Source organism: Saimiri boliviensis, chromosome 13, assembly GCF_048565385.1.
Source record: "Saimiri boliviensis isolate mSaiBol1 chromosome 13, mSaiBol1.pri, whole genome shotgun sequence".
NCBI classification, from domain to species: domain Eukaryota; kingdom Metazoa; phylum Chordata; class Mammalia; order Primates; family Cebidae; genus Saimiri; species Saimiri boliviensis.
Window position 1 is genome coordinate 96688079 of NC_133461.1, and position 14441 is coordinate 96702519.

The 14441-nt window shown below is 49.7% G+C and overlaps 1 protein-coding gene across 2 annotated transcripts in view; it reads left to right on the top strand.

Moving 5' to 3' along the window:
* Positions 1–14441, top strand: part of GFRA2 (GDNF family receptor alpha 2) — a 96452-nt gene that overhangs the window by 67695 nt on the left and 14316 nt on the right. For both annotated transcript variants that reach the window (XM_074384036.1, XM_039461179.2), the window contains one exon: positions 14293–14402. In XM_074384036.1, the coding sequence (XP_074240137.1) occupies positions 14293–14402 (110 nt within the window). The remainder of the gene's footprint in view (positions 1–14292; positions 14403–14441) is intronic.

Consider the following 14441-nt stretch of genomic DNA (forward strand, 5'->3'; position numbering starts at 1 on the left):
AGAGGTTGTCATCCTGGTTTGCTTTTCTCCCTGCAGATTCTGTGGCTGTGAGGGTATTGTCTCCTCTGAGGGCAGGTGGCCTCTCATTTCCTGATGAGCCTGGGCCATGGTTTCTGGCTTTCCAAGCACCCTATTCTTTCTGCGCTGTTTGACTCCCTTACCTGAGGCCTGTGTGTTGAGTCAGCCTCTGTCTTCTGCCACCTGCTGTGGGGACTACTCTTGGCTGACACACCAAGGTTGCCTTTGATTTAGCACCCCCGATGCCTGCTGCACACACGGGATGAAGGAACTGGAGTTCGTTTTGCAGGGTGTACTGCAGGGCCAGTGATCTGATGGCCAGCCCAGTTTCTAGCCTGTTGAGAAGAAGACTGAGCAAGTGGTCTTGGTGAACTTCCCTACTGCTGCAAACTTTCCCTGGGGGCCCAAAAGCCTTCCCAGCAGACCAGGGGGGCCTGTTCCTTCCCCCCACTGGGGAGAATCAGAGGTTTGTGGTGGACCCCTCAGGGGCCTCCTGCCCTGCACTGGAGTCCTGGTGCCTGGAAAGCCTTCTGCTCATGCATACAGGCTCTCCAGGGAACGTCTGGATTCCAGCTCCAGAAAGCTTTCCCATGGCTGGATCTGTTTCCTGCTCTCTGCAGTCCCATTGGCCTTGCTGGCCTGCCTTCTCTTCCTGGGTCTGCCCTTCCTTGTGTCTGGATTTAGACTCAGAGTTTTTTTCCCTTGGTACCTTGTACTTCTGTATCATGTCCCTTGGCAGAGCCCTGCCAGGTGGTGAGAGGGACTCCAGTAGACCAAGTGAAGAACTTTGCCAGATGCCTGAACCTGCTTGTTCTGAGATAAATGGATTCAAACTCTTCATGAGCTAAGAAGGGTCTCCTTGTTCCTTCTTGCCTGGTGTTAGAAATTTGCAGAGGAGTCCCCATCCTTTTTCTGCCCCATAGGAAGAGTCTATTTGGATGCTTTATCTTCTTGGATGAAGCCAGAGGCTCCAGTTCAAATTATCAGAAGCACCGGGGTCCTGATGCCCAGTTTCTTTACAGCAGAGGTTTTGAGAAGGTTGGTAACTAATCCAGAGGGACCCAATGACCGTCTGCTTTCCCTGGCCTGACTGGTCTGCTGTGTCCCCTCTGGTTTTTATCCAATCCACGGCACATGGGGAGGCGCTGGTGGGAGCAGATCTGTTGCAAGACTGTAGCTCTGTGTGATCAGCGCTGGTGCACATACCACCTATATGGGGAGACCTTCGCTCCCAGGCCATGGGCATGGCCCCTCATCCTCTGATGTCAAAGGAACATCTAATGTCGTCACCCGTTGTGGAGTTGGAGGGTAGAAATAGAGAGGACCCAGGATTCAGGGGTTAGGGAGAGGCCCTCTGATTGGGGGGAAAAGGGGACTTTTTCACTGTGTGGCCTTGCATGCGTCTGTTGGAGTGGCAGGACCTTCGCGCGGGTTTGTGTGTGGGGACACATGGGAGAGCTCACTTCTTGCGGACGAGACCGAGGGCTCGTGCTTTCTCCTCCCTGGAGGCGGTATTCTGTGCACCTGACCTTAAGCTGACACTTTGGAACCCCCCAGTTCGTAGATTTTAGTTTTTGTTAAGCCCTTTTTGTAAAACACTAACCTCAGCTAAGGGGAAAGAAGTAAGAAAAAGAAAAAGAGCTGAGTTCAGCAGCTGCAGTTTGCTGTATTTTTCATCTTGCATCAGCAAGTTGGGACCACAAATAATCTGGTCTTATATGCTCCAGTGATGCTGCTGTTAAGACTTTGCCCTCCTCCCAAGGCACTGTACTCCTGGGAGCCTACATGGCTCCCTGCCCTGGCTCCTGGCTCAGGTGGCCGGGAGGTGGGCGGACAGGGCAGGGAGTCCAAGTAGGAGGACGGGCACAGAGAGGGAAAAGCACTGGCTAGCAGAGGGGTGTGTAATTAATTTCTGAATGGTTTCTGGGATCAGCTAAACATTTCCTTTTAACTGGTTCCCCCCAGTCTCATATCCTTTGTTAGTTCAGGAAAAATGTCATTTATAATGGATGTTGCCTTGATAAATTGCTCCAGAGAAACACAGCGTTCTCATTAGTCTATATAATGAGAAAGACTCCTAGTGGTGGCATAGCTGCCCAGATATTTGCCTGCTAGGAAAAATATTTGTCTACGCAGTTTTCTCTAGAAGGCTTGGAATGGAGGGCTCAGTACCCCCTGAAGCGTGTGGCTTTGAAAATGTATTTTCTCTGTTCTTGTTTAGAACAGACCCCAGCCACACCTGGCCCTCCCTGCTTCCTGTCGGGTCTAGGATGTGGTGGGCAGGATCCAGCCCGTGGTACTCACACCACTGTCTTTCCCCCTGCTTTGCTTCCTGTGTTGAAAGCTAAAGAGAATTTGGGTCCAATTGGACTGCATTTTTCTTTTCTTTCTTTTTTTTTTCCTTTTTTTTTGAGACAGAGTCTTGCTCTGTTGCCAGGCATCAGGCTGGAGTGCAGTGGCACAAACTTAGCTCACTGCAACCTCCACCTCCCAGGTTCAAGCAGTGCTCCTGCCTCAGCCTCCCGAGTAGCTGCAACTACAGGCACGCGCCACCACGCCCAGCTAATTTTTGTATTTTTTAGTAGAGACGGGGTTTCACCATGTTGGCTAGGATGGTCTTGATCTCTTGGCCTCCCAAAGTGCTGGGATTACAGGCGTGAGCCACCGTGCCTGGCCCATTTTCTTTTCTTACTATTCCCAAGAAGAAAGATCATAAACAGGTGTACAGTGAATTCTATTTTTATTTTATTTATTTATTGTTTTGAGATGGAGTCTAGTTCTGTGATCAGGCTGGAGTGCAGTGGTCTGATACCGGCTCACTGCAACCTCTGCCTCCTGGGTTCAAGCTATTCCCCTGCCTCAGCCTCCCGAGTAGCTGGGACCACAGGCATGTGCCACCACCCCCGGCTAATTTTTTGCAGTTTTATAGAGACAGGGTTTCACCATGGCCAGGCTGGTCTTGATCTCCTGACCTCATTATCTGCCCGCGTCAGCCTCCCGAAGTGCTGGAATTACAGGTGTGAGCCACTGTGCCTGGTCGAGTGAATTCTGTTTTTCAGAGCTAGTTTTGCATAGGGTGGTTTGGTTTTGTCTCCCAAGCACTCTTGTGTGGGTATCACAGCCACGTAAGCATGCGGTCATGTTTCCAGAGTTGATGGCATGTAAACAGCGGGCGTTTTGACCCAAATCCTCCACCTCATCTCTGACTTTCTTTGCCCTTCTGCTTGTTTGAGAATGGACACTCCACCCAGTCTTTCCTCACGGGGACACTGTGGATTCTTCTCTGTAGGTTGCCAAGGCACTTCTTCATGTTAAGAGTGGTGCTTAAGGATGTGTGTTAATTCTCGCAGGCCACTGGGGCCTCCTTTAGTGAATGGCTGTTATCAGAAAAAGCAGAGACACTTTTCCAAGTTTCTAACCACCACCAGGCAGAATAAGAGGAAGGGGGAAAGGCAGACACACTGGAGGGCATTTTTGGGAGCTGAGCTATCTTGGTGTTCAAGTTAATGAAACATTGACACATTTTGCTGTGCTGCTAGCTGAAGATCTGCCTATAATTTTATTATTCAAGGGGAAGTGTTAGGAGAGTTCTTGTATCTCCTGTTGCTTAGGAGAAAGTCCTCCATGCCTTTAGACACAGTCTCAATTCCTACCTCCGTCCCTCCCTCCCTTGCTCCCTTCCATTTTTTTCCCTTAATCATTCTCTTCCTCCCGTTATTCAGTGGCAACTGAGTCCCTTTTGCGTGTCAGGCACTTCTTTGGTCATTGGAGATTTAAACATGAGTAAGATGGTTTCTAAACTGAAGGAATTTGTAGCTTAATAGGAGAAACATATGAAAAATGTACGTTGTGATACAATGATGCAAGTGCAATAATTGGAGTTTGTGAAACTCCAATTATTAGAGTTGGGGCAAGGCATTTAGGGAAGGTTTTCTGGAAGAACGGGTACCTGAGCTGGGTTTGGAAGGGTGAAATGGAGAAAGTAAGGAGCACATGTTTGGGGGAAGGCTTTCTCAGCAAGGGAAGGAACACAGGACCAAGGCGTATGAAACATCACAGTTGGGGAGCATGTGTGTTTGAAGTGGCTATAGGGTTTGTGATGGGAGAGATGAGATGGTGGAGATCAGTACATCCTGATCATGGATGGGGATCAGGCCGGCAAAGATGGGCTGTAGAAGCCCAGGGACTTCTCTTTCAGGGACTTAGACTAGAAATACACGGGCTCCTCATCACAGCCAAGGCTGGCGTGCCGGGCATGATCCCTGGTGCTTCTTGGGAGTCTCGGTTACTCTTGCCAGAAACTCCTTGCCTCCTTTTATGGATGAGGAGCTCAGTCACAGAGAGGTGAGTTGCTCTAGGCTGTACCCTTTGTGACTGGCAGAGCTGGGGCTTGAACCCAGGGTATTTGGTACCTGGGGTTTGCTTCAGCCACTGTGCCTTCTGCCTTCTGCCTCTCAGAAGAAGTTTATGCTCAGCCTAAAATGCCACTCAGTTTAGGCTGAACATTCATCTCTGACCTTTTCTTTATATATTATGTTTCAGGAAATGTGATTTGATGCAATAACCTATCTGAATCTTTACAACAATATGCCGTGAAATAATGGGGTTTGTATGGATTGTGAGGCTGAGAAACACATTCTGTGGAGGTTGAAGGGAGAGGCAGTGTTAGGAGTAACAGAGCTGGGGGATGGATCTGGGTCTTTGAGTAGGAGGTCCTCAGAGTCGGCAATGGGAAGAATGAAGGCTGGAGCTGTCAGAACTAAGAACAGAAGAACTTGGCTAATTAGACTTCAGGTGGTAAGGTCTTAGGACAAATTACTGGTCTAGGAAGACCATTTGAGAGACTGACCACTGCAGGGGCACCTGCCACTCCCTACGCAAGGGAGTAAACCTGGCGCTTTTTACTCATGAGCAGGAGGGAGGGGAGGAGTGGGAGGGAGAGAGGGAAGAAACCTAGCCTTGTTCCACCAGCAGGAACCATATCAGCATTCAGAGAAAGTTGAAAGAAATCTTTCAGCTGGCTGGCTACCTAGCTCAAGGCTAACCACACTCTTAACACAATAATAAGTCAATCCTCACTGAATAATTAAATAGAGAGCCTTCATAAGTATTGACTTAATGTGACAGCAAGTCTATAGTGACTCGGGGTTTGCTTATGTAAACACAATCTCTTGTTCAGCTTACTTAGCAGTTCAATGAAATAGAACAGTCCTTCAATTAAAATCAAATGATGCATATGTTTAATTCTTTCTGCTCTTCCCGGGTAACAAGAGGTTTGGAACATAGGTGGAGGGATTGGGGAAAACTGGAGAGAAGGGGATCTGCCCATCTGCTTGTGTTTTTGGAGGACATGAAGGAGTGTATCCAGTGGTGATCTCATGGAGAAGAACGTGGCCTTGGCTCCCATCTCTGGGCCTTATGGGAAGATCCAGGTGGACTTGGGTTGGCCTCTGTCCCATCCAGGCCCTCCTCATCTTCTTCCAGAGCATACTTGGACACCCTGCTGTGGTTGGCATATGAGTCTGTTGGTGGTGGCTGGGGTTTGATTGTCTCCTTCTGGTCAGCTGGAGTTCAGTGCTTCAGCTGCAGCCATCTTAGGTCATTTCCCATGGTCGCCTTCATGACGACCCCAGAGGAGAGAGGGGACATTGGGTGAGCTCCAGGCTAGATGGGAAAAGGGGATCAAGGAGGCAGGTGGCACCACAGTGACTCCCTTGGATGGCTGCAGGAGAGAAAGAAACCTTCTTCATTCTGTGGCTTCAGAACACTGGGAGAGGGGCATGGGGAGAGGGCTGGGCAGAGTTGGGGACTGGGGGCGGCACGGCAGAAGGGAAAATCCGGAAAACTCATTGGCTTTGGGGCTAGGATTTGAACCTGTCTTCTGGCCTTGCTACTGTGTTATTTGTGAGTTAATTAACTTCTCTATGCCTCTGTTTCCTTATCAATAAAATGGAGCCATGATATCAATGTCAGAGAACTGTTAGATTACCATGCAGTGATGGTAATGAACCCTCATTGTGTGGCCCTGTGCTAACAGAGGAGGTGCGTGTTAATAGATCAGAGAGAACATGGCCCTTTGGCTTGAAAGGACATAGCTCCTGCCTTCTACGTGGTGTCTCATGCTAAGGACTGTGTGGTGGAGCCCCCTAATGTTCATCACGACATCAGTGAGCGTTGGTGGAGTGCCCGCTGTGTTGCACTGTTCACACACATATGCGTATTTGTTGACTGGGTATTTCATTTAATCTCAAAAGGTCTATGTATTAGTATGTTTTCATGCTACTAATAAGAACATACCCAAGATTGGGCAATTTACAAAAGAAAGGGGTTTGATTGGACTTACAGTCCTACATGACCGGGGAAGCCTCACAGTCATGGCAGAAGGCGAGGAGGAGCAAGTCACATCTTACATGGATGGCGGCACGCAAAGAGAGCTTGTGCAGGAAAACTGCCCCTTATAATAACTATCAGATCTCTTGAGACTTACTACCATGAGAACAGCATGGGAAAGACCTGACCCCCATGATTCAGTTACCTCCCACCAGGTTCCTCTCACAACACATGGGAATTCAAGATGAAATTTGGGTATGGACACAGCCAGACCATATCAGACAGTCTGCCATTAAGTAGCATTGTCACCTCCATTTTGCAGATGAGGAAACTGAGGCCTCCTTTAATGACCTACTCAAGATCACACAGCTCGTGAGATGCCGAGCCAAGGTTCAAACACAGTCAGCGTGACTTCCGAAACGGGATCTCATTGCTGGGCGTGATTCTGTGCAGGGTCTAGGTAGAGGGGTTCTCGAGGAAGTCAGGACCTCTTGTGGGGGGAGATAAGACATTTTTACTTCCAGCAGCTCCCCCACCCCGATGTCTTGGTTGTATCCTGAAGGGTCTGGTGGTCATTTCCCAGAGTAGCCCTAGGCTCTCTGTCTAACCTGCAAGCTCCTCAGATCTGGAGCAGCCCAGGAGTAAGGAGCCAGGTCTTCTCTGAGACGGTGCCTTTTCTGTCTAAACTGCTTTGTCTTAGGATAGAGACTCAGTTGAATTTGCTGAGGCTTCCAGAACCAATAATGCTTTCTATAACAGAAGGCTCAGAGAAATAATTGTTTATAATAACTCTGGATTCCTGAGGCCTACTTCAATTAACGTTAAAGAAATGATCACAATCTTAAGGCAAGTTTATTAAAAGTGAACATAATGAACAGTATCTTCTATTAGCATCTTTTAAAATATACTTCTGAGTCTTGTTGGTTCATAACTTAACATTTTCTCCATCTGTAACCAGGGGGCATGAACTCTATCGTCTCTTGCTTTTTAACCACATAACAGGATTTCGTGTTTAAATTCTCATATGTTGGCATGATTTACATCCTTGCCATTTTTGATAGCAATGTAGCTTTCCTTGGTGTTAATGTCTGTCTGAGCCATTCCTTCTAGTTAAGCTGGAGAAAGAATCCAAGGCCGGGTGCTGTCTTCTTTCATGAATTTGATGATCATCTGTCTTCAGAGTTACTCTCCTTGAAGTGCTTTTGTTACTAGGAAGTGTGAGAATTCTTGATTCTTGTCTAACTTGGGAGAAAGAATTCAGCCAAGTGAGGCACCGTGAGAGTTAAGTAGCAGAGTTTCTTGAAGGAAGATAAAGTAAGCTCCAAGAGAGGAGCCAGCTGACCTGGCTGGAAAAATAGCAGTAGCGGTGTTTATTTAAAGAGACAGTACTCTCTGAAGGACAAAGCCGAGCAGACTGCTCAGAAGAATGAGCCAGTAACAGCTAGTGCTGGGAGACTCTCTTCATGAAAATATTACCTGATTATTCATGAAGGGACGTGAGGGGTTGTTACTTGCCAGCATGTTTCGGGAGGTCCCTTTGGGCACGTGCCCTCTAGGGTTGTGCATGCTAGTCCACGTGTCACATGTCTCATTGGCATTTAAAATCTCCACGTGGGGGTGGGTTTATTACTATTATAATTAGCAAAACTCTTGGGCGAGTTATTGAAGGTGTATGCGTGCTTGTCAGTGGAGAGAGTCCCACCGTGTTTCTCTCTGGCTATGGCATGGTAAGTCCCCTTTAGGGCTGGAGGAGCCGAACCACAAGGCCAGAAGTAGCCAGTGTAGCCATTGTCCAGTGTAGCCATTGTCTTTTCTGCCGAGCACCACTGGGCAGCATCTCCAGGACCTCATTTCCCAGGGGCTCCCTTGCCTGCCTGCTTCTGGCCATCTGCCTACTTGAACACCACTACAATCCTGGCTCTTTTGCATGGGCTGGACAGACCCTTTGTGGGTTTTGGTTTTGGCCCATGTGGTCTTTCTAGTGTGTGCTGCTTCCAGTCACTTAGAACTTGGACAGAGAAGGTCATGCAGAATTGGAGAGCAAAGCTAAGTAGTAGTCAAGAATGTTTCTTTTCTTTTCTTTTTTTTGAGACGAAGTCTTACTCTGTTGCCCAGGCTGGAGTGCAGTGACGTGATCTCGGCTCACTGCGACTCTATCTCCTAGGTTGAAGCAATTCTCCTGCCTGAGCCTCCTGAGTAGCTGAGATTAGAGGCACATGCTACCATGCCTGGTTAATTTTTCTATTTTCAGTAGAGACAGTTTTGCCATGTTGGCCAGGCTGGTCCTGAATTCCTGATCTCAAGTAGTCTGCCTGCCTTGGCCTCCCAAATTGCTGGGATTACAGGCATGAACCACCATGCCCAGCCGAACGTTTCTGTTTTAAGTGACAGAGACCTAACTACCTTAAGAAAGATAACAACAGAATTGATTGGGTTACGTAATACAATATAGAAAGGGTGGAGGGAATCCCAGGGACTCAAGTACAAATAGGTCTCGGTCTCTCTCTCTTGCTTTTCTTGGTACCTTGTTTCTGCTTCTCCCTCTGGTTAGCTGCATGTGTATTCTTATTAGGATTATGAGGCTAGGGTTGTGGTTCATATCTGTGATGTCTTATAACCAGAAAGAAAAGAATGTTTTCCCTTGCCTGCTTCATTAGGAAGACTTCAGACAAGGACCTAGCTGATGTTATTTCCGTATCTCTAGTCCAGCGTGGCCACGAGAAAGGGGTGCTGTGGCTTCCCAGCCCAGGTCGGGTTTTCTCCTGTGGGCCCAGGAGGTGGCAGACAGCCTTTATTAGAACTACCTGGACCAAGGAGGAAGTCCTCTTCCCCAGCCCACCCCAGGGGAGCTGCTATTCTAGGCAGAAAGGGTAATAAGTATCCACGATACAGTTAAAGAAGAAACAGGAGGGAAGGAAGCCAAGTTGGTCCTTGACTTCATGAAACAAGTGGTGGCGGGAGGATGCTGGAGAGGATGGAGGATCAGGTTGTCCACAGTGAGCCCCGGAGGGGTCAGAAAGCAGCTGTGTGGGTGACATTCATTTTCCCTTTTCTTAGTGTCACGTCGCATTGAGCCCACTTAACCAAGGCCTGCACTGCCAGAGGGGACGTCAGAAAGCCATTCCAGAGGCACTTGGGTCTGCTAAGGCCATTTTTTCAGCATTTCCATTAATTGTCTATGAAGCCTATCATGAGTAATTTGCACTTCTTGGAAACTCTTTTTTCCCTCCGTGAAATATTCAAGTGCCCCATTCTTTTGTGTCAGGCAGTACTGGTGGCTACCCCTGTTCCTCTCGGCCTCCGTACCTGGCCATGGCGTGCTGGCTGCAGGGTGTGTGACTGTGCGATCTAGCCTTTTGGAGCTTCTGTGTCCTCATTGTGTAACTATGCTACTTTGTGGGATTGTTCAGAAAATTAAATGAGATAATAGCGCCTGACACATCGTAGGTCCTCAGCGAATGTCAGCTCCCTTTCTTCTCCCTCCTCTTCCACATCTGCAACCAGGACAAACCTGGTTTCCATGGCAGTAACATAGCAGGCATCACCTGATAAACCAGAACTTCACTCAGGTCTGGAATCCTAGCACTTTGAGAGGCTGAGGTAGGTGGATCATTTCAAGCCAGGAGTTTGAGACCCACCTGGGTAACATGGCAAAACCCCATCTCTACTAAAAATACAAAAAAAATTAGCCAGGCATGGTGGCACACACCTGTAATCCCAGCTGCTCTGGTGGCTGAGGCACAAGAATCGCTTGCACTTGGAAGGCGGAGGTTGCATTGAGCCACGATTACGCCACTGCCCAGCCTGGGCAACAGAGCGAGACCCTGTCTCAACAACAACAGCAACAACAACAACAAAGAACTTCAGACCAGAAAGCCACGTATTGATCAGCATTGTAAAGTTTTGGGGTTCCGTGAGGGTAATTCACTCTAGTACTATTCTACATGAAACAAATTTGGGAAAGTATGCTCTTGGGAAGGTTTTTACAGCCTGGATCAAGGGAGGTTTTATTAATAACAATTTCCTGTATATTTCTTCTTGGTGAAGACCAAAGCATAGCACTGGGAAGTATGGATCCAAGTGTAACTGGTGTGTCTGTGGGGATAGGGGTGTGTGTGTTTATAACATGCACTCTTTGCCATGTAACCATGAGCCTTCTCCCGCTGTGGCCCAAAGCACTGCTTTCCTTTGTGGCTAGGCCATAAAGTGGGGATGTTTAAAGCTGGAACTAGGATGTGAGGTCTGAAAGGTACCTAAAGTCCATCTCTGAAACCTGTGCCATGTGGCCATGTTCTCAAACTTCAGCCTGCCTCGGAATCACTGGAAGGGCTTATTAGGGTGCAGATTGCTGGGCTCTGCCCTTAGAATTTCAGATATTGCTTGTCCGGTGCCAGGCAGAGATGGGGTGGGGCAAGTGAATCTATATTTCGAACCCGTTCCCAGTTGATATAGAGGCTGTTGGTCTGTGGACCAGTCTTTGAGAACCAGTGACCTATAGAAAGTCCACCTGTACCCCCGTCAGTCTAGATGATTTCTGCTTGTGTGATTTGGTCTTTGCATATTCAGCCCTGCTCTCTCTTCTCCTTTGCTGGGGGCTTATATGCTCATCAGATAGTGTTGCCAGGCTGGCTATGGTGACTCATGCCTGTAATCCCAGCAGCTTGGGAGGCTGAAGTGGGAGGATCACTTGAGGTCAGGAGTTTGAGGCCAGGTTGGCCAACAAGGAGAAACTTGTCTCTACTAAAAATACAAAAATGAACCGACCATGGTGGCACACACTTGTAATGCTGACTACGGTGGGTGGGGTGGTGAGCCCTGAGAACTATTTGAAATGGAGAGGTAGAGGCTGCAGTGAGCCAAGATTGCACCACTGCACTCCAGCATGGGCAGCAGAGCAAGACTCCATCTCAAATACAAAACCAAAAAACAGTGTTGCCAGATCTAAGAAATAAAAATATTGGACGCCCAGTTAAATAAGTATTCTGGATAAAAAAGAAAAACTGTTTAGTGTAAGTATTTCCCAGATAGGACGTGGACATACTTATGCTAACAAAAGATATTCATTGTCTGAAATTCAAATGAACCTAGATGTTCTTCATTTAATATGGCAACCTTTTCATCCAATTGAGGGTCAAGTGCCTCTGTCTCTCCCTCTCTCCCTATCCCCTGCTGCTGCTTTCCTGCGACTGAACAGGCTAAAGCTGCGAAAGAAACAAGCACAGAGAGGGTTTGTGTTTCTGGGCAGATCCACCTGCTGCCCTGAGCTCACCTGGCGGACTTGGCTCGGTCTCCGCCAGGATGGACGTGGCTCCTCTTCATTTTGGTTCTCTTGCTGGCTCTCTGCTCTTTTCCTATCTATTCCTCTTTCTCTCTCTCATGCCTTCTTTTATGCCATCTCTCTTACGAGGGCTCTAAAAGGCAGGAATCTGCAAAGTGATGGGGCTGAAGCAGAAAGAGTCTGTTCTCCACAGCAAGACCGGGAGTCCAGGAGACGAGTGACCTCCTGACGTTGGAGGGAAAAGTGACGTCTGGCCTAGACAGAACACAGAGATCACCTGCAAGCTCACCGTGTATTATGAAAAGGATAACATTTGCCTTGGAGAAGTGCGCCTAGCAGGGCTGGGGCGAGGGGTCATGGTTGGAGTGGGACAGTGTCCAGGGCTTGAAGGAAATTGACACCGTGTAGTCTCTGATGGTGGCAGAGGGAGCCCACTACTGTGGACTTGATCATGCATGGAGGGGCAGAGAGAAACTTGAGCAATCCAAGGCCTCCTGGAACCTTGGGCTTGGACTCCATGTTCTCCTACATAGCCCCATTTGTCACTTTCTCTTGCCAAGGCTGCTGTATGCCGAGGATGGAGCAATGGGGGAACAGAAGGCTTGGCTGCCTCTCTTCACTTTGCCATCCCCTTTGCTGTCTGTGGGCCTCAGGCCTGTGTCCTCCCCCTCCCTTTGCTGTGAATAGCTCTCCAAGGCCAAAGAAGTAGGTCATAACCTCAGAGGAACGAGAGGGTGCTCTTGTCCATGGTCACCCCGGGGCCTAGCCAAGAGGCCCTGTGTGCACTGCCGTGCTTTGAGGGCAGCGTTTGTCCTCCTGTGTCCCCAGGATGGCGTGCAGAAGGACAGTGGGATGCTGCAGGATGGGAGAGCGAGAGGGAGCCCCGTCTCCTTGATGCACTCACTTGCTCTTTGTGGGACCCAGACCCACCTCGCTGGATAAGAGGGTCTGTTTTTCCTTCTGTATCAGACACCAGGAAAAATCGTTCTGCTGCGCACTTGTGGCAGGCCCAGCGCTGGGCAGAGAAGGAGGATGAGGATGACGCCTGCTATCTCCGTTGGGCATCTGCCGTTCCGAGCGCTCTCATGCACCGTCTCCTTGACTCTCTGTCGCAGCCCAAGGAGGAAGGTTGGCAGGCGTGGCTCTCCCGGTTTGTTCACTGGGGACACTGAGCCCTGAAGACATGACAGGCCAGCCCAAGGTCACACAGCCGTGAGCAGGGGACAGCATGGCCATGTGACAGATGACTGTCCTCTCCCAGCAGCCGGATCTGCCTCTCCCCTCTTCTCTGAGGAGTCCCTCTGGCCAGCTCCACTTTGGTCTGGATGCTTTCATCTTCTCTTTCCTGGCTGGTTTTCTCTTCTCCAGCCTCTCTCCCTATGGCCTTGCTCTCTTTGTGGCCTGTCAGGGAAATACTTGGGATTTCCCAAAGGGTAAGACAGCAGGAAGCCATGTACTCCCCATTCATGCTGCTGTTCCTTCTCCAGCCTGTGGGGCTGGAGACATTTGAGAGGCCGCATGGATGGTGAGGCCAGTCGAGGTCCTGAGGTTCCCAATGTCAGGGGTGGGAGAACTGGCCTTGCAGGAGGGAAACAAGGCTCCCTGTGCACTGGGTGGGAACTGGCATTGTGTGGGAGGCTCCCAAGATAGGCAGAGAGTGTGTGGGCTCTCAGGTTCGCTGTGGCAGGCAATGTGCTCCCCCAGGGAGATAAGCCAGCAGTGACCTCCCACTGCCCCAGCCCCTGGCCTGCCAGGCATGCTACCCCGGTCTCTAGTGGCTCCTGCTGGGGTTTCCTTTCTGATGTTGCATCCATGCTTGGCATTCCCACCTTTAGTCTGTTAGCCACGTGGCAGGGCTTGTGTATTTGCAGAAGGGATGCACGACTGTCTACATCTCGTCCCTGCCCAGAGGTGCAGCTGTGGAGGATATGGATGAGGAAATCAATGGAGTCTGCCACTCTGGGAATGTGTGTTCTCACTGGAGAAACCCAGCCGGGCAAAATCAGGAGCTCCTCGTGCAATGAAGCATTTGGAAAGAGGGGACTGGGGAAGGGGTGGAGGGATGGCAGCGGAGAGTTTGCGCTGGCTTAACACAGAAGAGACCAGTGGAGGATGCCTGGGGCATATCTCACCCAGGGAGACTCTCTCGCCTCCCTGGCCACTGGCTTCTTTGACCCTCAAACTGATCCTATGAGGCATCTAGGGAAGGGACTGTTCACTGCAGGTGGGATTTCGCAGTGCCGTGTTGATGGGCTTGGGCAAGCCCATCCAGGACTGTAGCCCCGCAAAAGGTGGAGCCCAGCTTTCCTGCCTAGGCCTCAGGAATTCTCCACAAACCCACAGGCTCCTCCCTGTGTTCCTTTGCCTAAAGGAGCCATTTAGAGCAGGCTTTTTCTGTGCCTTGTTGGGGTCCTTTTTGTCAGCCAATCACTGGGTTTTTCTTAAGCTGTCCTAGGAGGCTGTCTCTCCGGGAAGTCTCTGTCCTCAAGGAGCTCACAGCTTGAGTCCCCGCAAAGGCTTGGTTCCCCTACTTTCCTCCTCTCCCGCTTCTGGCTTCTTCAACCTGGGAAGCTGCAGGGAGGAGATGCCACTGGCAGGACAGAGGAGACAGAAGGCAGCCAGACTGAAGCCCTGTTTTCACCATTGCGTCTTCTCCCCGATGCCAGGTCCCGGCTGGCCGACTTCCACGCCAATTGTCGAGCCTCCCACCACACGGCCACCGGCTGCCCTGCGGACAATTACCAGGCGTGTCTGGGCTCCTACGCTGGCATGATTGGTAAGCTCTTCCTGCACACCTGGGCTCTGTGGGTCCTCG